Genomic DNA, 22,054 nt, shown 5'->3' with positions numbered 1-22,054 from the left:
ATCCATATCTTTTGGATGAAAGTCATAATTTTAATTTAATAAATTGTTTATGAATTATTGATACATGATGCACGTTTCCAGATTTGGACATTTCTTCTGTCAATGAAGATATAAGTTTCTATGATAGTGAATTTAAAGAATCAAGACCAGAACTTGACAAATATAGCTCTTCTTGGCCAGGACACAAGAAACCATTGGAAAGCTCTTTACAGAGCCTTTCTCAAGGAAGTATTATGAGCAAGACATTGTTGTACTTGAAAAGCGATATCAAAGAAAGGGAAAATGAAACCAAAGACAAATCAAACCCTGAAGATGAGAAAACCTTATCTATAGTAAAAGCAGGTAATCCTACAGACCATTATTTGACCTATAAGTTATGCAACTGTTACGTAGACATTGCATTCTTGAAAGGATGGTAATCCACTACTGGTAGAATAGAAGAGGAAAGATGGGCAACAGAGAAGTGTTACAGAAGAGGGGAAGAGGTTAAAGATAATGGAAATGGAGAGTAGAGAATAGGAAGAAGGAGGTGGAACAGTATCTTGAGACGGAGTAAAAGGTGGAGGAAGTAGGTTCCGCAGCTGTAAGCAAAGATAAGGGAGGCCAGGAGGGGAGGGTCTAATGAGGTGTGTGGAGTTCAGGCTCTGGATATGGGGGACTCTATTGAAATTTTCTTATGTGAAATGACACATAATAGAACATCCATAAATGATGAATCCTGTATTCTTATTTTAGAATTTAAAATAATATTTCTTTTTTGTTTATAGATACTTAACTCTCACTTCATTGCAACAGAGTTTAAGTTAGTAATGACAAGGATGTACATGCTCTCACAATTCATATTTTGAATGAAGGTCATAATTTTAATTTAATAAATTGTTTATGAATTATTAATACATGATACACATTTTCAGATTTGGACATTTCTTCTGTCAATGAAGATACAAGTTTCTATGAAAGTGAATTTAAAGAATCAGGACCAGAACTTGACAAATATAGCTCTTCTTTGCCAGGACACAAGAAACCATTGGAAAGCTCTTTAAAGAGTCTTTCTCAAGGAAGTATTTTGAGCAAGATATTGTTGTCCTTGAAAAGGGATATCAAAGAAAGAGAAAGTGAAACAAAAGAAAAATCAAACCCTGAAGGTGAGAAAACCATATCTATAGTAAAAGCAGGTAATCCTACAGAACTTTAATTGTCCTATAAGTTATGCAACTGTTATACAGACATTGCATTCTTGAAAGGATGGTGATCCACTACTTGTAGAATAGACGAGGAAAGATGGGCAACAGAGAAGTGTTACAGAAGAGGGGAAGAGGTTAAAGATAATGGAAATGGAGAGTAGAGAATAGGAAGAAGGAGGTGGAACAGTATCTTGAGACGGAGTAAAAGGTGGAGGAAGTAGGTTCCGCAGCTGTAAGCAAAGATAAGGGAGGCCAGGAGGGGAGGGTCTAATGAGGTGTGTGGAGTTCAGGCTCTGGATATGGGGGACTCTATTGAAATTTTCTTATGTGAAATGACACATAATAGAACATCCATAAATGATGAATCCTGTATTCTTATTTTAGAATTTAAAATAATATTTCTTTTTTGTTTATAGATACTTAACTCTCACTTCATTGCAACAGAGTTTAAGTTAGTAATGACAAGGATGTACATGCTCTCACAATTCATATTTTGAATGAAGGTCATAATTTTAATTTAATAAATTGTTTATGAATTATTAATACATGATACACATTTTCAGATTTGGACATTTCTTCTGTCAATGAAGATGTAAGTTTCTATGACAGTGAATTTAAAGAATCAGGACCAGAACTTGACAAATATAGCTCTTCTTGGCCAGGACACAAGAAACCATTGGAAAGCTCTTTAAAGAGCCTTTCTGAAGGAAGTATTATGAGCAAGATATTGTTGTCCTTGGAAAGCGATATCAAAGAAAGGAAAAATGAAACCAAAGAAAAATCAAACCCTGAAGATGAGAAAACCATATCTGTAGTAAAAGCAGGTAATCCTACAGACCATTAATTGTGCTATAAGTTATGTAACTGTTACGTAGACATTGCATTCTTGAAAGGATGGTGATTCACTGCTGGTAGAATAGCAGAGGAAAGATAGGCAACAGAGTACTGTTACAGAAGAGTGGGGGAGGCTAAAGGGAAGGGAAATGGAGAGTAGAGAATAGGAAGAAGGAGGTGGAACAGTGTCTTGAGAGGAAGAAAAAGGAGGAGTAAGTAGGTTCTGCAGCTGTAAGGAAAGATAAGGAAGGCCAGGAGGGGAGGGTCTAATGAGGTGGGTGGAGTTCAGGCTCTGGATATGGGAGACTCTATTGAACTTTTCTTATGTGAAATGACACATAATAGAACATCCATAAATTATGAATCCTGTATTCTTATTTTAGAATTTAAAAATAATATTTCTTTTTTGTTTATAGATACTTAACTCTCACTTCATTGCAACAGAGTTTAAGTTAGTAATGACAAGGATGTACATGCTCTCACAATTCATATTTTGAATGAAGGTCATAATTTTAATTAAATAAATTGTTTATGAATTATTAATACATGATACACATTTTCAGATTTGGACATTTCTTCTGTCAATGAAGATATAAGTTTCTATGACAGTGAATTTAAAGAATCAGGACCAGAACTTGACAAATATAGCTCTTCATGGCCAGGACACAAGAAACCATTGGAAAGCTCTTTAAAGAGTCTTTCTCAAGGAAGTATTTTGAGCAAGATATTGTTGTCCTCGAAAAGAGATATCAAAGAAAGGGAAAATGAAACCAAAGGAAAATCAAACCCTGAAGATGAGAAAACCATATCTGTAGTAAAAGCAGGTAATCCTACAGACCTTTAATTGTCCTATAAGTTATGCAACTGTTACGTAGACACTCCATTCTTAAAGGATGGTTATCCACTACTGGTAGAATAGCAGAGGAAAGTTATGGAAAATGTTGGGAGGAAAGAGAACATGGGTCCAATGTTATCCAAGGAATTAGGTTAACTCAGATGTTGTTGAAAGAAAGAAAGGAGAAGAAGATTGTAGGTTTTCACATCAGTACCAACAACATAAGGCAAGCAGCAATAGGTACCAACATAGTTGGGGATGCATGGGATCTGGGAGAGGTTTAAAGGAGTGTAGACTTGTACCAGTAGGATACTGACTGGAATGTAAATAAGACTATGGAGTGGGTACGTTGGACTGGGATTGAGATTTTCAGATCCTAATGGGTGAGTAGAAGGGAAGGATCTGAGCTCAGATGGCCTTCACTTAAAACACATGGGGTATGTATATGTTAGGGGGTTTGTTTAGAAGGGTTATAGGAAGGAACACTCAGTGAAACAGGTGGAATAGGGAGCAGTGATGAGGGTAGCCTAAAGGAAGCTGGAAGTCAAATAGGATGACATAGAGTTGTGGAAATATTGTAAGGAAATGTACAGAATGAAGTAATTTAATATAAATATATATCAGATATTGTAATAGGAATTCAGTCATGGCTGAGAAATGATATTATGGATGCAGAAATTTTCTCCTGGAACTGAAATGTACATCGTAGAGATAGGATGGAACTGGTTTATACCCATTCCATAAGTTGTTTCCATTTTCATTCACCATTTTCAACCGAACATACTTTTTTTTTAATTTGCTCGTACCTCTCATCAACCATATGGTACTGTTTAATAGTCCTAATTTTAAAATCTTCCTTTACCACATTTATTTTTAACTACTAATACATCATTGTCATGCCTTCCAAGATCTGTACACCCCAAAACATCAAGCTAGAGATGAACCTTACATCTAGAATTTCATGTTTCTCATCCTTAACATTTGCAGGTAAAACCCTCTACTGCTTGGACTATTAAAGAACTTACTGGGAAATTGAATTTATCAGAAACGTAAGTTAAGCTAAGCTAAGTAAGGGAGGCAGAATTAACAGTCATATGAATTTTACCAAAAAATGGGAGGGTATGTATAGGTACTTTAGGCATGAACAGGTTTCAGGGAGGACATTCCAAGGATCATAAAAGAGCAAGAGGAGTGTATGTGTGAAGATTTACAGAAGTAGTTAATCAGTTGGACATGAGGATAATATCCAGGTAGAGGAGGTGACTAATACAGGGTGATTTATATGAACTAGGTGGTTGTCAAAACAACTCCATTTCTGTCTAGTAGCAGATAGGAAAACGCAACTATGTTCTGTATATGAAGAAACTGTGGGAGAGATCTTACCATCACTGCAGATGTTGGAAATGGCCTCCATCTTCCTGTAGACATGCCTGGCATGTCACATCTATTTCATTGTTGATGATGATAATGATGATGATGATGATTATTATTATTATTATTATTATTATTATTATTATTATTATTATTATTATTATTATTATTATTATAATTAGACGACAATTGTTTCAGCACACAACTGTCTAATTTTAATAATAACTATACAACCATCAGCATTGTTTTATTCAATTGTTGATGTTGGTCTTCAAGTATTCATGGTCGATTTATGATACCTTTTATACTTGAGATAACCAGACAGGAAATAATCTAGTGTCATGAAGTCCATGATCTTGGCAGGCACAAATTCTCGGAGATTACTGTGTCCTCAAGGAAGCTGCTGATCAGAGTGATAGAATCAGTTGACATGTGGCATGTCACACCGTCTTGCTTAAAATAACCCTGAGTTAGTTCAGTGTCATCTAGTTGCTCAACAAATTGCAGGAAAATATCCATTCACCAGAGTGTGTTCATCTTATACAAGAAGAAGAATGGATCCAATATTTGGATTGCTGAGACTGCTAACCAAACTCTGACCTTGTGTGGGTGCAGGGGTCTTTCATAAATCCTGTGTGGGTTGTGTGTGGCCCAAATGCAGATATTTTGAGAATTCATGTAACCAGTCAAATGGAACCAGGCATCATCTGTGAACCAAGTGACGTTCACAATTCCTGGTAGCCATTCATAAAATCCAAGAACTTCATGCAGTAATTGACTCATTTTTCCTTATCTGGCTCCTGAAACTCGTGAACTGAACATCATCTGCCACATCTACCAAACCAATGCTTGCCAGACTTACTCGAAAAAGACCCACTTGTTTCCAATTTTCCCATTACAGTCAATATTGCGTCTCTCTTAGAAAGATCACACATACCATACTCTCCGCTGAACACCCTTTGCATGGCTATCATGGACTTCATAATACAATAATTTTTCACTGAAACACAAGCTGAGGCAATGTTTATTGCATGTTGAACGAATGTACGTTAAAACAACAAGCAAGCCAGCAAAAGGCAAAATTGTGGAATCAATTGACGCCTAAGAAAGAATAACTTGCATATTGTTGGCAGTCAATCAGTCATCAATAATCTTCATTTAGGGCTGTCGTCTAGGTGGCAGATTCCCTATCAATTGTTTACCTAGAATTTTTTTAAACGTTTTCAAAGAACTCAGAAATTTATCAAACATTTCCCTTGATAATGTATTACAATCCTTACTCCTTGTCCTATAAATGAATGCAAATGTTTGTGAGTGAATATCCTAGAGTTTCTTCACATTTAGAAAGCAATCACGTCTTCCTGTGTGCTGTCGGACAGAAATGCGATCTTTTGAAAACCACCCGGTTTATATAAATCACCCTGTACTAGCAAAGGACTGAAATTTACATACAGTAACAAAGATATTTACATAGAGATACATCGTCATCATCTTGAACTAGCTCCAGTTTCCTGGGTGTGGTGAATGAGCACTCCTCATTTACTTCTGGTCATGTACTGTAGATGTCTTCCATAACGTGCTGCAAATCCAGACCTTGTCCAGCTAGATCATTTCTGATCAGATCGATCCATCTCTTCCTTGGCCAATCTCTTGATCTTTTGCCTTTAAGTTCCTTATCAAACAACGCTCAAGCTGTTCTTTGTGGGTCCATTCTTTTGAGATGACCAAACCATTTCAGCTTGGCTTCAACACAGATCTCACTAAAGGGTTTTTTCGCTTAGACAAGATGGCGTATCTTGTCGTTTCTTATTTTGCCCTCCTTGTTTTCTGAATCATAGTTCTTAAGAAATTTATTTCCACTGTTTTTAGTTTGCTGATATTTCTGTTGGTTTGGATGCAGGTTTCTAGACTGCATGAGGTACAAAGAAGCTCCTGTAGTGTTAATTTTGATCTTAATGGAACTTGCTTATCTCAAAGAAGTTTGCTCACAAGGTGATAAAACTGTGCTCCATTCTGTACTCTACTAGTGATGTCTGTAGATGGTGGGCTATCTATTGTTACTACACTACCAAGATAAGGGAACTGATGTACTTGTTCCAACTTTAATCCATCTAGGGTGATGTTAGTATTGATGTTCTGTTGACTCACAGGGAACACTGACATTTTGAACTTGCTTATTTTGAGAGCGAATTGCCTGAATATAGCATTCCAGTCATTCAGATTCTGTTGTACTTCAGCCTCACTATCACCCCATATTACAATATAATCTGCAAAGCTTTAAACTCAGGGTTGTTACTGTGTCTCTTAACTCTTTTAATTATTTCATCCATTACAATGATGAATAAATGTGCTGCATTGTTGTACACCCTGCGTAGTCTCAAACCACTCCAAATATCCATCCCCTATTTGGAAACAACTCTGGTAATGTTCATACAACATTTTGACTACTAATTAAAGCACATGGTACAGATCTATTCTCAGTGCATTCCCAGATTTTTGTCTCTGTACACTGCCATAATATATAGGAAAATAAAGAAGACATCTTTTCCTTTCTCCCAGTGTTTCTCCATGATCATCCTTACAGAAAATATCAGATCTGTTGTTGACCTATTCCTTTTAAAACCAGACTGCTCGTCTTCAAGCTGTGGTTCAGTGATGGTTCTTAATCTCTGTTCTATGATTCGTTCCATTATTTTGAGTCCATGAGATAGAAGAGTGATGCCCCTGTAGTAGCTGAGTTTCCATCTGTCTCCCTTTTTAAATAGAGAGACGATGATGCCTTTAGTCCTGTTTTCAGGTAGTTTTTATTCTTTCCAAATGGTGTTTAGGGCTCTAAACAACCACTGCAATCCTTGCACTCCAGCAGCCTTGATCATGTTAATGCTTACCTCACCTATGCCTGTTGCCTTGGCTTTACTCAAGTTCTTTAGGGCATTTTCCACTGCCATCCATGTTATATAAGGCTCCTTGTTTTGAATATTGTCTGTCACTGTGGTCTCCTGTTTGGTATTTAAATTTTCATTATTATATAATTTTTCAAAATAGTCTCCTCTCATCTCTTATCTCTTTGTCATGCCAAGTGATCTTCTTTCTCCAACGCCTTTATTTCTTCATAGTTGCTTTTCTTGCTTTTCACTACTTGATTGATATAATAGTTTCTTGTTGTTCTTGTTGTCCTTTTCTAGTTTCTATGCAAATTCAGTCCAGGTTTTTTCTTTCTCATTCCAAATTATTCTTTTCAATTTAAGTTTCTGGTCTCGGTACAGCTGATTGAGTTGTTCTAATTTCACTTCATTCCTTGCCACACCTTTCTGGCATTCTTTATCTCTTCGGTTTCTCATTTCGTTTCTCTTCTTTATTGCAGTTCAGACAGTTTCATTCCACCATGGGGTTTCGTTTTCTCTTACTCTGCTACTTGTTTTGCCAACAAGGGTTTTCTTAAATCAGCTGTTCTTCTTCTGCTGTTCCCACTTCATACTCTAACTTTCATCTGGTATTCAGACCTCTTATCTGGTTTTATCTTGGGTTTATGCCTGGTATTTATCTTTTTTTTTTACCATAATGTTTTCTAAAGTGGTTACTAGCAACTTGTGATCACTACCTAAACTTTCTCCTGGCAGCACTTTCACATCTCTAACAAATGTTCCAGCTTCCTTGTCTAAAAACTCTCAGTAGATCTGATAGGATTTCTGGGGATATACTAAAGGCAATGGGGTGGAATAGAGTGCCCAGATAAAATACGACTTTGAAATACAAGGGGTTTGTGCAGCAAGCGATCCAACATGAATAAGTACACCGGGGCAGAGAAAAGTATAGAGTGTTCATTTGCATCACCTGGCCTACTGGATCCAGTTGATGATGATGATGATGATGATGATGATGATGATGATGATGATGATGTCAACCATGTTTGTACTATTATTTGAAATAGTCATAATACTTTTTTCTATTTTGTGTAAATTTCAATAAGTAACAGTCTTTATAATGTTTCCAGTAATATTACTTGAATCATACCTGTCCTCCTTCTTTGCCCTTTGAATCTTCCATGCTGGATATCTTGCTGCACAAACCCCTCATACTTTGAAGTTGTGTTTTATCTGGACAGCTTATTTCTTCCTGACTTCTCTTCACATAGCCAAATCTTTTCAATCTAGTTTTGGCTGAATTTCAGAAATCACTTGCTCTGTATGTGCTTGGTGCCAAAAGCACTTCATTTAGGATTGTATCCCTTTGCTTTCTGTATCACTGTTATTAAGAGGTTCATCTTAACAGCTTGGGGCTCACTTATACCTGTACTCGAGGGGTACAGTTTAGTAGGCTATACATGGCAAATGGTGAAGATAAAGCTTTTTAGGAGTGCTAAGTTTGATTTTATTGGCACTTGCTTATCCCTGAGGAGTTTTCTGACTTATTGTAAATGGTAAAAATTTGCTCTTCTCTGTTACTTCATCTGCGATTTCAGCATAGGGTCAATTTTTTTCTGTTACCATGCTGCCTAAATATAAAAAGTGAGTTAGGCTTTCCAGTATTAAGTTATGCCGATTAGTATGTTCCTTTTTTTATTTTATTTTTTTTGATTATGGTCAGTACCCTTGTTTGGATGTCAATTTGTTTAAACATATTATTCCATATGTTCAGCTTTCTTCACCATGATCCCTAGTACCATCTGCAAAGACAAGAACTGTGTAACTGTTAACTCATGAATAAAAGAGGCAGTAGTCAATGGCCTTGTATACCTCCATCTGGTATCAAACCGTTCTGAATATCTATCACCTACATTGGACACAACTTTGCCAATGTCTGAATAACATTTTGACTTTACTCCTTCATAGCAGTGTATCCTCTAATTGCTGGGATATCCAAAAGCAGAGTTTTAGGTCCAGCAACCAATGTTGTTGCTTTCTTAGCACCACCCAGGGATCATGTGTAGGGTTCTTTAAGGTTAAACCTGTGGACATTACAATCCCTGGATACAGCCAGGAAAGAGGAAAGGAATTATCTCATGGAAAACATGAACTTCCAACATTCGAGCAGAAAAGCATGGTCACTTTTAAGAAAACTTGGTAGCAGCACACCAATATTCAGCTGCAAGGATTCCAAGATAAAGGCAGACAAGATGGAAATTAGGTTAGTTGGCCTGACAAGAAAACAAAGATAACAAAATATAGCTGGAACTAAAGTCCATGTTGTCTCACGCTGAAACAGCCTCTCAATTCTCATTCGAATACACAGCTGATGAGATCTCAGCTGGATTAAAAGAAATTAAGCTGGGGAAAGCAGCTGGGCTTGATGGAAAATATCTGGAATTTCTAGTGCATTTTGGTTCATGTACAATTAAATGGCTTGCCATATTTTCCAGCAACATTACGGGATGGAAGACTCCCGTCTATACTCAAAAGAACCAAAATAGTAGCAAACTGCATCTACCATAAGAACAACAGCTCTTGCTTTAGTTTACCCAGCAGCTGAGTATTGCAGTCCAGTATGGCTTAATAGTACTCACACAAAGAAAATCGACACTCAGCTGAATGACACAATGAGGACTATATCAGGGACCATCCAGTCTACAGCTTTGAAATGGCTACCAGTACTTTTTAACATTCCTCTCCCTCATCTTAGAAGACAAATGGCACTGAAAAAAGAATGGTTTAAATGCCGTAAAAATTCTCATCTGCCAATACATAAGGACTGCTCATATCAATGGCTCAGGTTAAATTCAAGGAAACCATCATGGATACTAGGTGAGAGACTGATCCAAGAAGAATTTAACGTGAATCAAACATGGTGCAATATGTTGTTCTCTTCAAACCCAGACAAACTAGGCTTAATCCTGGATCCAGTTAACCGTCCTCCTGGTTTTGACCTACCCAGAAAAATCTGGACGTCATTAAATCGAATAAGAACCCAACATGGCAGATGTCAATACTAGAAGCATAAGTAGAAGGTAACTATGAACCCTTACTGTGACTGTGCCGACGTGCCCCAGATTCTCCAACATTATGCTATGGATTGCCCACTCCAGAAGATCAACAGAACAATGCAGGACATCCAGGAGGCCACTGAAGAAGTTGTAAAACAGTTAAGCATGTTGGACATTCATTTCTGACACTGCTACATCATGTGATCTAAGTCTCATTCTGTATTTTTTAACCTTTTCCGGTCCAACATCGAGGTGACCTCGACATCATGGTTATTGTAACTGGTCCAGTGTTGAGATCACCTCAACATTATGTTTTGTTCTGCTTCAGAAGTTATTTATTGAGGTTCTTTGCTCTGAGTTTCTAGAGCAAATTTTTGTGCACAAAGGAAGTCATTCTGTTATTTCCATGGAAATAATATGAGACATATGTAGCTGTGTATCGTCATGGTTACCCACGGCCTGTCACCTGTGTTTACATTGAGTAGTGCTGCATGTGTGTTGTACTAGGTGTGTTCATCTGTGAATGCGAATTGTCTCAGTTGAATTTGCGATATAAAAGCGGCAAGTATGAATGAAGAAGAAATATGTATGCATGTTTATTTAGACAGCAGTGACGATTATTATTTATTTGAATTAGGCGGAGAGTTTAGAGAACTGTCAAGTGAAGACCAAAGTGTAGTGAACTGCAGCATTGTAAGTGAAACTTCAGCGACTGGACCTGTGCTTAAAAAAGCACGGAATGATCCTGGACTATCATATGCTATTTCTGAAGATCCAGTGACTGCTACAAAAGCAAGAAGACGCGCGAAGGTAATGGGCCGGGGGGAGGAGGAGGGGGTACGGCACATGGTAATGATGCTTCTCAGATCAGTGTTGATAATTTGAGTAACAGTGATGCTGAAAATACATCTGCACATACAAATGGGAATGGAAACGACAATAGTGTTTACCGGAATGTAACATTTCATGACAGTGAGCCTCCTAGACTAAGTTATTCATCAGGTCAGAAAACTGCAGGTTCCTCCTAGCTGCATCACTTCACTTCAGTTCTTTATGTTATTTTTCACTCCTGCACTGATGACTTTTGTGTAAAGATGTAAATAACTCACTAGACTCATGTTTATAGAATATAATAATAACACGTCATCACACGCTCCCGCGGCAATTTGCCGCGTTTGAACAATAATGCTAATATCTTCCTTTGTTGTCTCCAAGAATGAGCAGGCTGTCAGGTATTCCTCCCCCCACATCTATGTATAACGACCGTAGCCTAATCCAGTTTGTCGCTGTCTCCCCTCTACGACAGTTCACATTTGTGTTGGTGGTGTCACGTTGTGTGAGCAGATTGCTAACGTGCGTGCTATCGCGTACAAACATAAGTGAGCATATTGCTAACGGGCGAGTTCTCGCGTATATTTTATATGATACAGTTGTAATATTTCTGTTTTATTGTTTGCGCCATTATCTGGAAACAGATCCGTACGACGTACAATAAGCTACAGTGAGAGATTTAGTGGACAGCGTTCCAGAATGTAATTCAAGTGAATTAGGTGAAGATACTTCTGATTATAGTGACGTTGATGAAACAGATATTTTAGAGCATGTTAATAGTGACTCAGAGGAGAGTGTTTCAGAAGAAACAATGCAACCGTGTGAGGTTGGTAACGAACAACACACCCCACCGTCCAACGAAGAGGGACTGAACCTTTCAGTAGGCTCTCAGCGAAACCATCCTCAGGGCTGCTGACAGTGGGGTTCGAACCCAATATCTCCCGAATACTGGATACTGGCCACACTTAAGCGACTGCAGTTATCAAGTTCAGTAAGGCTGCTTTCTGCAGCAGCCATATCCATCGAGGATTCTCTTGGTAAGGTAATGTGGTGGTTTTTCATTGCCTTCTACACCGTAGTATCATGGCCGATGACGCCAAACGAAATCCAGTGAAGAGCCGCTCCAAAGTCATTCTTTGTACACCCGAAGTTGGTAATTACAAGCACTGTTGGCCACTGATAATGCAACTTATTTGAAATTGCCTAAAATATAGTATGCGGCAATTTGCTAACGGGGCGTGCTATGATGTAAGGTCACAGCCTTGGAATTGAAGCAGTTTGCTAACATTGCGTGTTCTCGTGTTGTACAATATTTTAAATTACTAATAATGATTTACAATTATAAATATGATGTTTTGGTAAGTAAATTCTCTTTCTTACAATGTTGTTAACGTTTTAGGTTTGTTTTCTTCATTTTAAAATCAGAGCAACAATATATAACATGCGTGAGCAAATTGCCGTGGGGCGTGCTCTCATGTAAAAATAAGGGGGCGTGTGATGACGTGTTAATAATAATAATAATATAATTATAGTTACTGATAAAAGTTCCAAATTTAATCTGACAAGGTAAAAATGTGCAAAATTATTTTGGACCAGATTGTTGGAACATGTGACAGAAAAGGGTTAAGACTACTCAAATACGTATATAGTTGTAAATATTTTTTTAACATTGTTTGTAAACTTGTATCCTTTTGCCATATGAAATAATAATAACTTACTCATTAACAGTGTGTTACATTTCTATCTACAAGACATTCCTATAACCTATTCCTGTATATGTTGTCAAAAGATTCTCATTATCTAGGAAAACAAAGGCAACATCTTTTCCTCATTATATTTCTCCATAATCGTTTTGACTGCAAATATTAAGTCAGTTCTTGCTCTTTTGTTTCTAAAATTATACTGCTTCTCCTCAAGCAGTGCTGCAATGATAATTTTCAATCTCACTTCCAGTATTCTTTCAGTTCTTTTTTCAGTCCATGCAACAAAATTGTTGGCTAATTCCCCTGTATTTGCTGAATTCATGCATGGTTCCCCTTTTTAAATAGTGAGACTATAAAACCTTTTGTCAATTCTATTTATGAATTTAAAATTACTAGTAAAAATACAGTTGTAGAAATATATCCAGTTTTACTTCTTTAATTCCTATGCCCATACCAATAAGTTGTCCCACTCCATGGCTAAACAGTTAGCATACTGACCTTTGGTTCAAGGGGTTCCATGTTCGATTCCCTGTTGAGTTGGGGATTTTAACTTTTCATTAGTTAATTCGTATGGCTTGGGAGGTGGGTGTTTGTGACATATTCAGCATTAGATTTCTCTTAAATAGGGCCCCATCTTAAGAGACACAAAGGTTGCCTATACGGAGTCAAATCAAAAGACCTGCATCAGGCCTCTCTGTTACTCTACCTATTAGAGGACCTAGATAAGTATTGCTTTCTTGCTGTGCATATCCATAATACAACATTCAACATCATTTGTCTTTCTCTTGCATTCAAGAGATACTGGATTCAAACCCCACTGTCGGCAGCCCTGAATAAGGTTTTCGGTGGTTTCCCATTTTCACACCAGGCAAATGCTGGGGCTGAACCTTAGTCAAGGCCACAGTCTCTTCCTTCCCACTCCTAGCCCTTTCCTATCCCATTGTCACCATAAAACCTATCTGTGTCGGTGCGACGTAAAGCAAATAGTAAAATTAAACAAACAAAAAAACAAAAAAACTGTCTTTGCTGTGTCTTTTGGTGATGTTAATGAATGATATACAGTAGGCTATACAACTTTCATGTAGATTGTATAACCATGCCTGGAGCTCCTGCTACTGATTGCACCATATTGATTTGCAAACAGTTATTAGTTTCACTGAAAGTGAAAAGGAAAAATTCAGTATAGGGATTGATCCCACATGTTTATAACCAGCCCAACTGATGAACCCAAATGGCATGTCTGAGTGAAACTCCGCAAACGCACATGGCTTAACAACCCAAAAGCTGGTTCTATTGCTGTCCGATTTTTAAATCAAGTGTTTAAAAGGTTAAGATATGAATACCACATTAACCAAATATTATAATAATAATAATAATAATGGCGTGTAGTCTCCAGATAGGTCTGGTGCAGGTCTTTTGATTTGATGCTGTATAGGTGACCTGCTTGTCTATGGGGATGAGGCCCTATCTAAGATGAAATCTAATGCTGAAAACATCACAAACACCCAGCCCCTGAGCCATAGGAATTAAAGTTAAAATCCCTGACCCGACCGGGAATCAAACCCGGTACCCCAGGAACCAAAGGCTAGCATGCTAACCATTTAGCCATGAAGCCAGATACCAAATATTATGAAATTATCTACTGACTGGCAACTATCAAAATAACACTATACTTAACCTAACTTCTACCAATGATTTTGTAGTTTCATGCTAGCAACTTTTTGATTTTTTCTGCTTACAGACTTGAAGATGATTGATGCCTATGAAGAACTAAGATTACAAGATGATGGAAATTCAGTACCAGAAGTGGAATATAGCTCGTCTTGGCCAAAACTAAATAAGACTGTTCAGTTTACTTTCAAAAACCTGTCCCAACCGGAGATGCCATCAAGAAAAAATATGATTGAGAAATCAAGAGTATTTCCTATTAATGTTGAATCTATTGTTAGAATGCATCCAAATCCTTCACAAAATGATGGTGATAATTATGTTTATTAATGAACTATTTTTTTACTGATGTTACTGTGACAATAAGTTGATGTATCATAATTGAGCTTAATTCCATTTCATACAATAATAGGAAAGATTAGTATTCACCAAGGATACAACTTGGAATCATTTTCAACTATGCAAAAAAGTATTTCATGCTGAATTCATAAATCAGATCCTTCTCTTCCTTTCCTTATAATGAAATTCACGAATTTCTCCACCATGTTGTTTTAATTATTCATACCATACTGTATAGTTTGTCCTTTTTTTTCACCATTCCAGGTCAGTTGGTCCAGAGTATAATGTCCAAGATGTACAAAGTGTATAACAAAAATGTCCAATCAATGAAGGCCGTCAGAAAGTCCAATGTACAAAATGTCCAATAAACAGAATAGTCCAGTGTACAAGAATGTCCAACATACAAAAAATCCCACATATAAAACAGAGTTATAGAAAATAATTCCACAAGTTAAAAGAAATGTCTGTAACAGTTACATTATTACCATATATATTTAGTTTATGTGTCCATGGTAATCAAATTTCATATAAATTATGGTGTACCAGTATGTGATAAATTTTCAGAAGAGGAAAAAAAATTTGGTGAGTGATTCCTTTATGTAATCGTCATCATTTTAAAAATGGTAACAAATTTTACTGGCAATGCCAAAAAGGCAAATTTTTAAAGCTCATTGTACAACCAACAACAGCTTAGATAGCATTTTAATTGAATTTTTTTTATTTGTATGAAGGAACATACACACGATATCAATGCAGCTGCAATTGAAGCAAAAATAATGACTAGTTCTGTAAGTGAATGGATAATGAATCAGCTGAATGGAAATCCATCTCTTTTAGTAGGAGAAAAAACAACAGTCATGAGAAATCAAGAGGTTCTCACAAACCTACCTGAGTGGAATAATTTAGTAAAGAAAATAAACAGAGAACAGAACTGTTTTCATCTAAATATCAGAAATGTTAGAGATCTTGAAATATATCCACCTTATGACATCACACAATGGGAAGAAAGGTTCTTGATGTTTGATTCCTGGCAAGATGATAAAAACAGGGTGATAATATTCTTAACAGTTACGAACATTACACGTCTTTGTAATTCAAAATGCATTTATACAGATGGTAACTTTAAGGTAGTCCCTCCTCAGTTCATATGAATAACATTACAGGGCTTGATACATAACATTGCATTTCCACTCATATTTGCTATTATCACCAAGAAAACGTAAGATACAGCCATATCCATGGGATTTTAAAGACTAATGCCATTCAGCAAGGTAGCCAACTTGAATCGAATGATGTAATGATGGATTTTGAACCAGCCAGTTTAAACACTGCACATTGTAGTTTCCCTAACAGTAATATTAAAGGCTATCTATTTCATATTACTCAACTGGTTTGCAGAAACATTGTTTCTTTAGAATCGAAAAATTGTAGACCCAATGAAGAGAAAAATGAAAGAACCTTTAGCTCTGCCTTTCATCCTATTGGATGACATTGAAAGGACATTTCATGGACTATATTGCCATATATATGTCACTGGCCATCGAGCACAAGGGTGTCACAGAGTCACACCACCATGATCCACCTTTGTGGATTTCTTACGATACAACATTACAAGGAAGCCACAGAACCAACAACATAGTTGAAGATTTCTGGATGCCATGTAAGTATTTGGAGATTTTTATACAAGGTCTGTAAGGTACAAAATAAAACTGAGAATGCAATTGTTACGGGAATACCCTTGGAGCAGAAAGAGGTTAAAGAAAGTGCCAGGGTGAATGGGTCTATCTACAATATCAAAATTAATTTAAAACTTGCACTAAAGGTTGTATTTCTTTTAAAAACTTCAAACTTAACAATTTTTCACTGAATGAACATAACAATGAAACATCAGGTACAATGAAAATTTCAAAAATTGGAAAATTCAAGATTCAGACCTTGACAATTCTGGGCTACAAGTGGTGGTGGTGGTGATTATTGTTTTAAGAGGAAGTACAACTAGGCAACCATCCTCTATATAACATTAATCAGAGAGAAGAAATGGAGGGGATCAGACACTTCGAAAAATGAAGGTATCGGCCAAAGGAAGACAAGGGCCATGAAGGGCGTGAAAATGAAAGACTCCCTAGGCCTCCATACGTAATACCGTCGGCGTTGGAAAAGAACAAGGGCTGACCAAGAGAGGTCTGATAGGATAGATGAAAGTGAGGAGCCTGCCACTAGTAAGTGGAAGCAATGCCAGGACTCAGCTAAGGACCCCGTGGTCGCCAACCCACGCTCCAAAGTTCAGAGCCCCTGGGGCCCCTTTTAGTCACCTCTTATGACAGGCAGGGGATACCATGGGTGTTATTCTACTGCCCCCACCCACAGGGGCTACAAGCCCCTAGGTTACAAATTTACAATTGAAAGTGGGATTATTTAGCTTAGGGCAGAAATCCCTGAAGTCAAGAGCACTTGCTCCCAAAATACAACATCTAGCCTTCCAGAGGCACTCGTTACTCTTAAAAAACTTTGAAGAAGAGCTAACAGGCTCTCAGTTTCTTACGGCCCACTCAAGGCAACATTATATCAAAATTTACAATCTCTGGCCTCGCAAGCCACAATTTACAAATTGAACTGGTTATTAACAGGGGTATCTAGTACCCAGCCTACAGGGCCTTTGTGAAAAAGAACAGGTTAAGTAGACGGCCCAAACACAAACTGAATGGAGGCGTACACAGTGTTCCAAGATAATGAAAAAATTAAAAACCTACAGGGCTCTAGACCGATGAAACAGGGGCTATTCTCAAACTACTGAGGTGGCTCGCATGGAAATTACTTTAACACATTACAGGAGAACACAGTTACGAAAACGTAGTCGCCTCAAACCAAGATGAAGGGGAGCTCGAGAGGGTAACTCACTCTCTATCCCCGATTTACAGTTAAAGACTTTATGAAGTTTTACATTAGCCGAAAGAAAATTTACATTTTAGAAAAGTATGTTAAATAGTTAGAGATTCGGACCTTCCCCTCAGATGAAGTTGCGGAGACAGCAAGAAAGATAGAATTTTATGTGGCCATTACCTTGTAGATGTTCTGCCGACCGAAGAAAGAGAGAGACGGTGATCAATTGACAAGGAAACATGAAAAGCCGCAGCTTATATACCCTCAGGGAAGGTTTGAGAGAATTCAAGATTAAACTGGCCACACCCTCTCAAAATTTATTGGCAGATTCAAAGTGAACAAGAAATGTGGGATTGGTTGAAAATAAATTACAAAAATTCCTGATTGGCTAGATTCAAAACTGGCAGGAAGAAAAAGAAGTGTTGCCAACCCAAAAATAAATGAACACAGATTCAGTTATGGAAAACCTAGGAATACGAAACGTCTTTAAGTTATAAGTTCTTTCACCTTGCACCAGAGTGCATGATCAGAGTTTTTTGGTAGTGTCATCTATGGAAAAGTGTTCAAACTTCTTGATGTATAGCAAACAAAACAAGGAGAAATTCAGTCAGTTTAGGAAATTTCACAATAACCAAATTACTTAATATTTCAGTAGAGACATCTTCTGATTAAAGTTCCAACTTTTTGTGTTATTAGTTTCACTTTTGGATCGATAGAGGAGTTTATTAAGGCAGTTATTTAAATGAACGGAGTTGAGTTGTACCTCCCGGTACAGCAATAATCAAATTTAAAATGTCCATGTAAATGTAAGGTACCCAATAAATAACACATAAGAAACAACTCAAAAGCAAAATGAAGAGAGTGTACTCCCATCTGCAAGCACTTTCCTATCCTATGAAGATACATGCTGATCCTGATGCAGAAGAAAATTAGAAAACTCCATTAAATTCTGGAATATTTTGTAATTTGTATTTTCTTTGACATTTCATGACATTTAATACTGGTGCACATTTTTGCAATTGGACATTGTATATCAAAGGACATTTTTGCTACTGGACATTTCATTGTGGGCCAATTGACCGATGATCTTTTTCACGACTTAGTGCTTCATTTACTTAACTGACTATACTTTTGAAAGTTAGTTCTCTTGGCAAAATTACACTGGTCTCTTGTCCCTAACTAGGTACCACTGGGTAAATTTAGGTTCAAATCTTGAACAATCGTATGCGTTTTCAACTCAAAATATTCGTCTACAATTTCAAATGATTATTTTTCTCTTTATTTGTTTAGTACATGGCATAACATAAATATAGACAGGAGAACATATTGAAATACTAGAAAAGAACATGGTAATATGCTAAATGAATTCAGTCACAAAGAAAGGTAATGAAGAATGGAATGATTTTAAGGCAAGTCTGGTTGGTAGCGCAGATAAAATATATGGAAGGACAAGCAGAAAAGTGAGAGAGAAAATAACATCTTGGTGGAATGACGAAGTGAAAGAAGCCATAATGAAAAGGAATAAAGTCAAAAGAGTTCTTGATGTGGCTAAGTCTGTCAGAAGAATCAACAGCAACCCAATAGACAACAATAAATTGGAAGAGATGGCAAAGGAATATAGATACAGAAAGTTGGAAGTCAAGAGAATTGTACGGGAAGAAAAAGAGAAAAGTTGGAAAGAATTTACAACTAAACTGGAAGAAGACAGGAAAGGGAATATGAAAATGATATATGGAATAGTTAAAAGTGAAAGATCAGATAAAGAAGCAATTACAGCTCTGGAGACAGCAGTTGGGAATATAGTTCACAATATGAAAGATATCACGGATACAATGGGGCAGTATTTTGACAAGCTCCTAAATGGCCCTAAAGAGATCTCTGTTGAGGATGTAGCACAGAAAACAATAGAGGAAGATATCCCAATTACATGGTCAGAAGTAGAGCAAACTCTCCATAGGATGAGAAGTGGTAAGTCAGCAGGAGCTGATGAAATTACAGCTGATATGATTAAAGCTGCTGGTCCGCCAGGAATACTGGCTGTATAGAGTCCGCAGAACAATATGGAAGGATAACGAAATACCTGAAGATTGGACAAAAGGAGTGATAGTTCCTACCTTTCAGAAAGGGAGTAGAAGAAAAAGTGAAAATTACAGAGGCATTACCCTCCTATCACACGGCCTTAAAATTATGGAGAAGATCATTGAAGCCAGAGTAAGGGATATACTAGAGCCTATCTTAGAAGAGGAACAACATGGCTTTAGGACTAGAAGAAGCACAACAGATCTGATATTTGCTTTGAGGATGTTGGCAGAGAAACACTGGGAAAGAGGAAAAGACCTAATTATTGTGTTTATGGACCTTGAAAAGGCATATGGTAATGTTCCTAGATCAACTATTTGGAAAAATCTTAGAAAACTTGGTGTACTGGAGTACCTTATTAAGAAGATTCAAATGCTGTATACTAATTCTAAAATCTGTGTCAGAATTGGAGATGGTCACTCTGAATGGTTCAATACAACCAAAGGAGTACAACAGGGAAGTGCCTTACCACCTCTTCTATTCATAGCAGTTATGGATACCATTCTAAAGGAACTAAAAGGAAAAGCTAATAAAGATCTTCAGGCTCTGGTGTTTGCAGACAATGTGGCAATATGGGATGAAACAGAGAAGGAAATGCAAAATAATCTGAATGCATGGTGTAAGAAGTTTGATGATTATGGAATGAAATTGAACCCATCAAAAACAGTAGCATTGAAAATCAGCAGACATAATAGAGAATGCAACATAAAAATACAGGACCACCAAGTTGAAGTAGTACACCAATTCAGTTATTTAGGAAGTGTAATGGCTAGTAATAACAGAGCTGAGATAGAAATAACAAACAGAGTAACCAAAGGCTCTAACTTTTACAGTATCGTTAGACACCTACTATGGGATGAGAAGATCACACAAAGGACAAAAATGACCCTGTACAAGTCATATTTCATTCCCATCCTTACACATTCTCTGGAAACCTGCACACTAACATCAAAGGATTGTAGTAGGATTCAAGCCTGTGAAATGAAATTTCTTAGAACTGCCCTCCAAAAGACCCGACTTGATCATGTGAAAAATTATGAGATCCGATCTAACCTAGGTCTAAATGAATCGATGACTTAGGTCATCTAGACTTAAACGGTTTGGGCATGTAAAATGAATGAATAGCACAAGGTTACCATGTGCTTATTTGGAAAAGAGAATAACATGTACAAGACCAAGAAGAAGATGGATGGACCAACTGAGGGAAGACGTGGAGAGAAGAGGATGGAATTGGGAATCTGTCTTGGACAATGAAATGTTTTTGAATAGGCAACTTTGGAAGACACTCGTTTTCAAACACCGTACCCGGCTTGCTGGAAGGGCAAACCGATGATGATGATGATGATGATGATGAATTCAGCCATGATTCATACAAAACGTAACAAGGAAATATCCCTTTTCCAACTTCTGAATGTGGAACAGTTGCATTTAAGTTCAATTATTAAGTTTTCCATCTACTCAGTACTACATATTATAATGGTATAGATATTAATCAACATTATATTTAAAAGTTTACATGTTTTGGCTCAATTGAGCTATCATCAGCACTGGTAAGGCATAAAATGGTTTTTGCTTATTGAATAAAACATCTCATAACAATACGATATTGATATACTTCAAAATACATGTCTGTTAATTAGGTCTCTGCTGAGAACTTATTGTAAAACATGTGTTCAGGACAGCACAGATAAAATATGATGAAAATGACATTAAAATATTGTACAAATTGTTGGTTCCATCCACCAAAATCTTTTTGTTTCAAGAATAGATGTAGTATTGACACTGTCTTGTATCTACCGTAGTCAATATGGGATTGAAATGGTGCCTAATGATTATTCTTCTAGTAGTCCGGCTCCATGGATAAATGGTTAACATGCTGGCCTTTTATCACAGGGGTCCTGGGTTCGATTCCTTTCAGGGTTGGGAATTTTATCCATCATTGGTTAATTTCGCTGGCACGGGGGATGGGTATATGTATCGTCTTCATCATCATTTCAACTTCATCACAATGCACTGGTCGCATTCAGGTGTCATATCCAAAGATCTGCACCTGGTGAGCCGAACATGTCCTTGGACACTGCCAGCACTGAAAACCCTATGCTGTTTCATTTCTTCTTAGTAGTAGAAGTCTGGGACAGGATCCTCAGATATTTATGTAATAGACCTAAGAATGAAAAATGTAATATTGAAAATGATTAATTGTATGTTGCAGAATGTGTGGTGGTATTAAATGTCTACTCACCTCATGGTCTGGTAGAACATTGTGTAAGAGTACAATACGTTCTCACCAGAGACCTAACAGACATATATTTTTAAGTATATCAATTTCGTATTGCTATGAGATGTTTTATTCAATAAGTAAAAACCATTTTATGTCTTACCAGTGCTGATGATAGCTCAACTGAAACAA

At 37.0% G+C, this 22,054-nt stretch overlaps 1 protein-coding gene across 4 annotated transcripts in view; it reads left to right on the top strand.

Moving 5' to 3' along the window:
• LOC136872401 (uncharacterized protein MCAP_0864) overlaps positions 1–14,972 on the top strand; it is a 43,934-nt gene extending 28,962 nt beyond the window's left edge. Inside the window, exons 3-7 of one of the 4 annotated variants that reach the window (XM_067146216.2) lie at positions 82–342; positions 915–1,145; positions 1,748–2,008; positions 2,582–2,842; positions 14,420–14,972. In XM_067146216.2, the coding sequence (XP_067002317.2) occupies positions 82–342; positions 915–1,145; positions 1,748–2,008; positions 2,582–2,842; positions 14,420–14,676 (1,271 nt within the window). In that variant the 3' untranslated portion in view covers positions 14,677–14,972. The remainder of the gene's footprint in view (positions 1–81; positions 343–914; positions 1,146–1,747; positions 2,009–2,581; positions 2,843–14,419) is intronic. The other 3 variants (XM_067146217.2, XM_068227455.1, XM_067146219.2) reach the window with 3 other exon arrangements.
• Positions 14,973–22,054: the final 7,082 nt, after the last annotated feature.

Source organism: Anabrus simplex, chromosome 4 (assembly GCF_040414725.1).
Source record: "Anabrus simplex isolate iqAnaSimp1 chromosome 4, ASM4041472v1, whole genome shotgun sequence".
Lineage (NCBI taxonomy): Eukaryota > Metazoa > Arthropoda > Insecta > Orthoptera > Tettigoniidae > Anabrus > Anabrus simplex.
The sequence above is the reverse complement of the archived record's forward strand: the minus strand, read 5'-3'. Positions and strand labels throughout refer to the sequence as shown.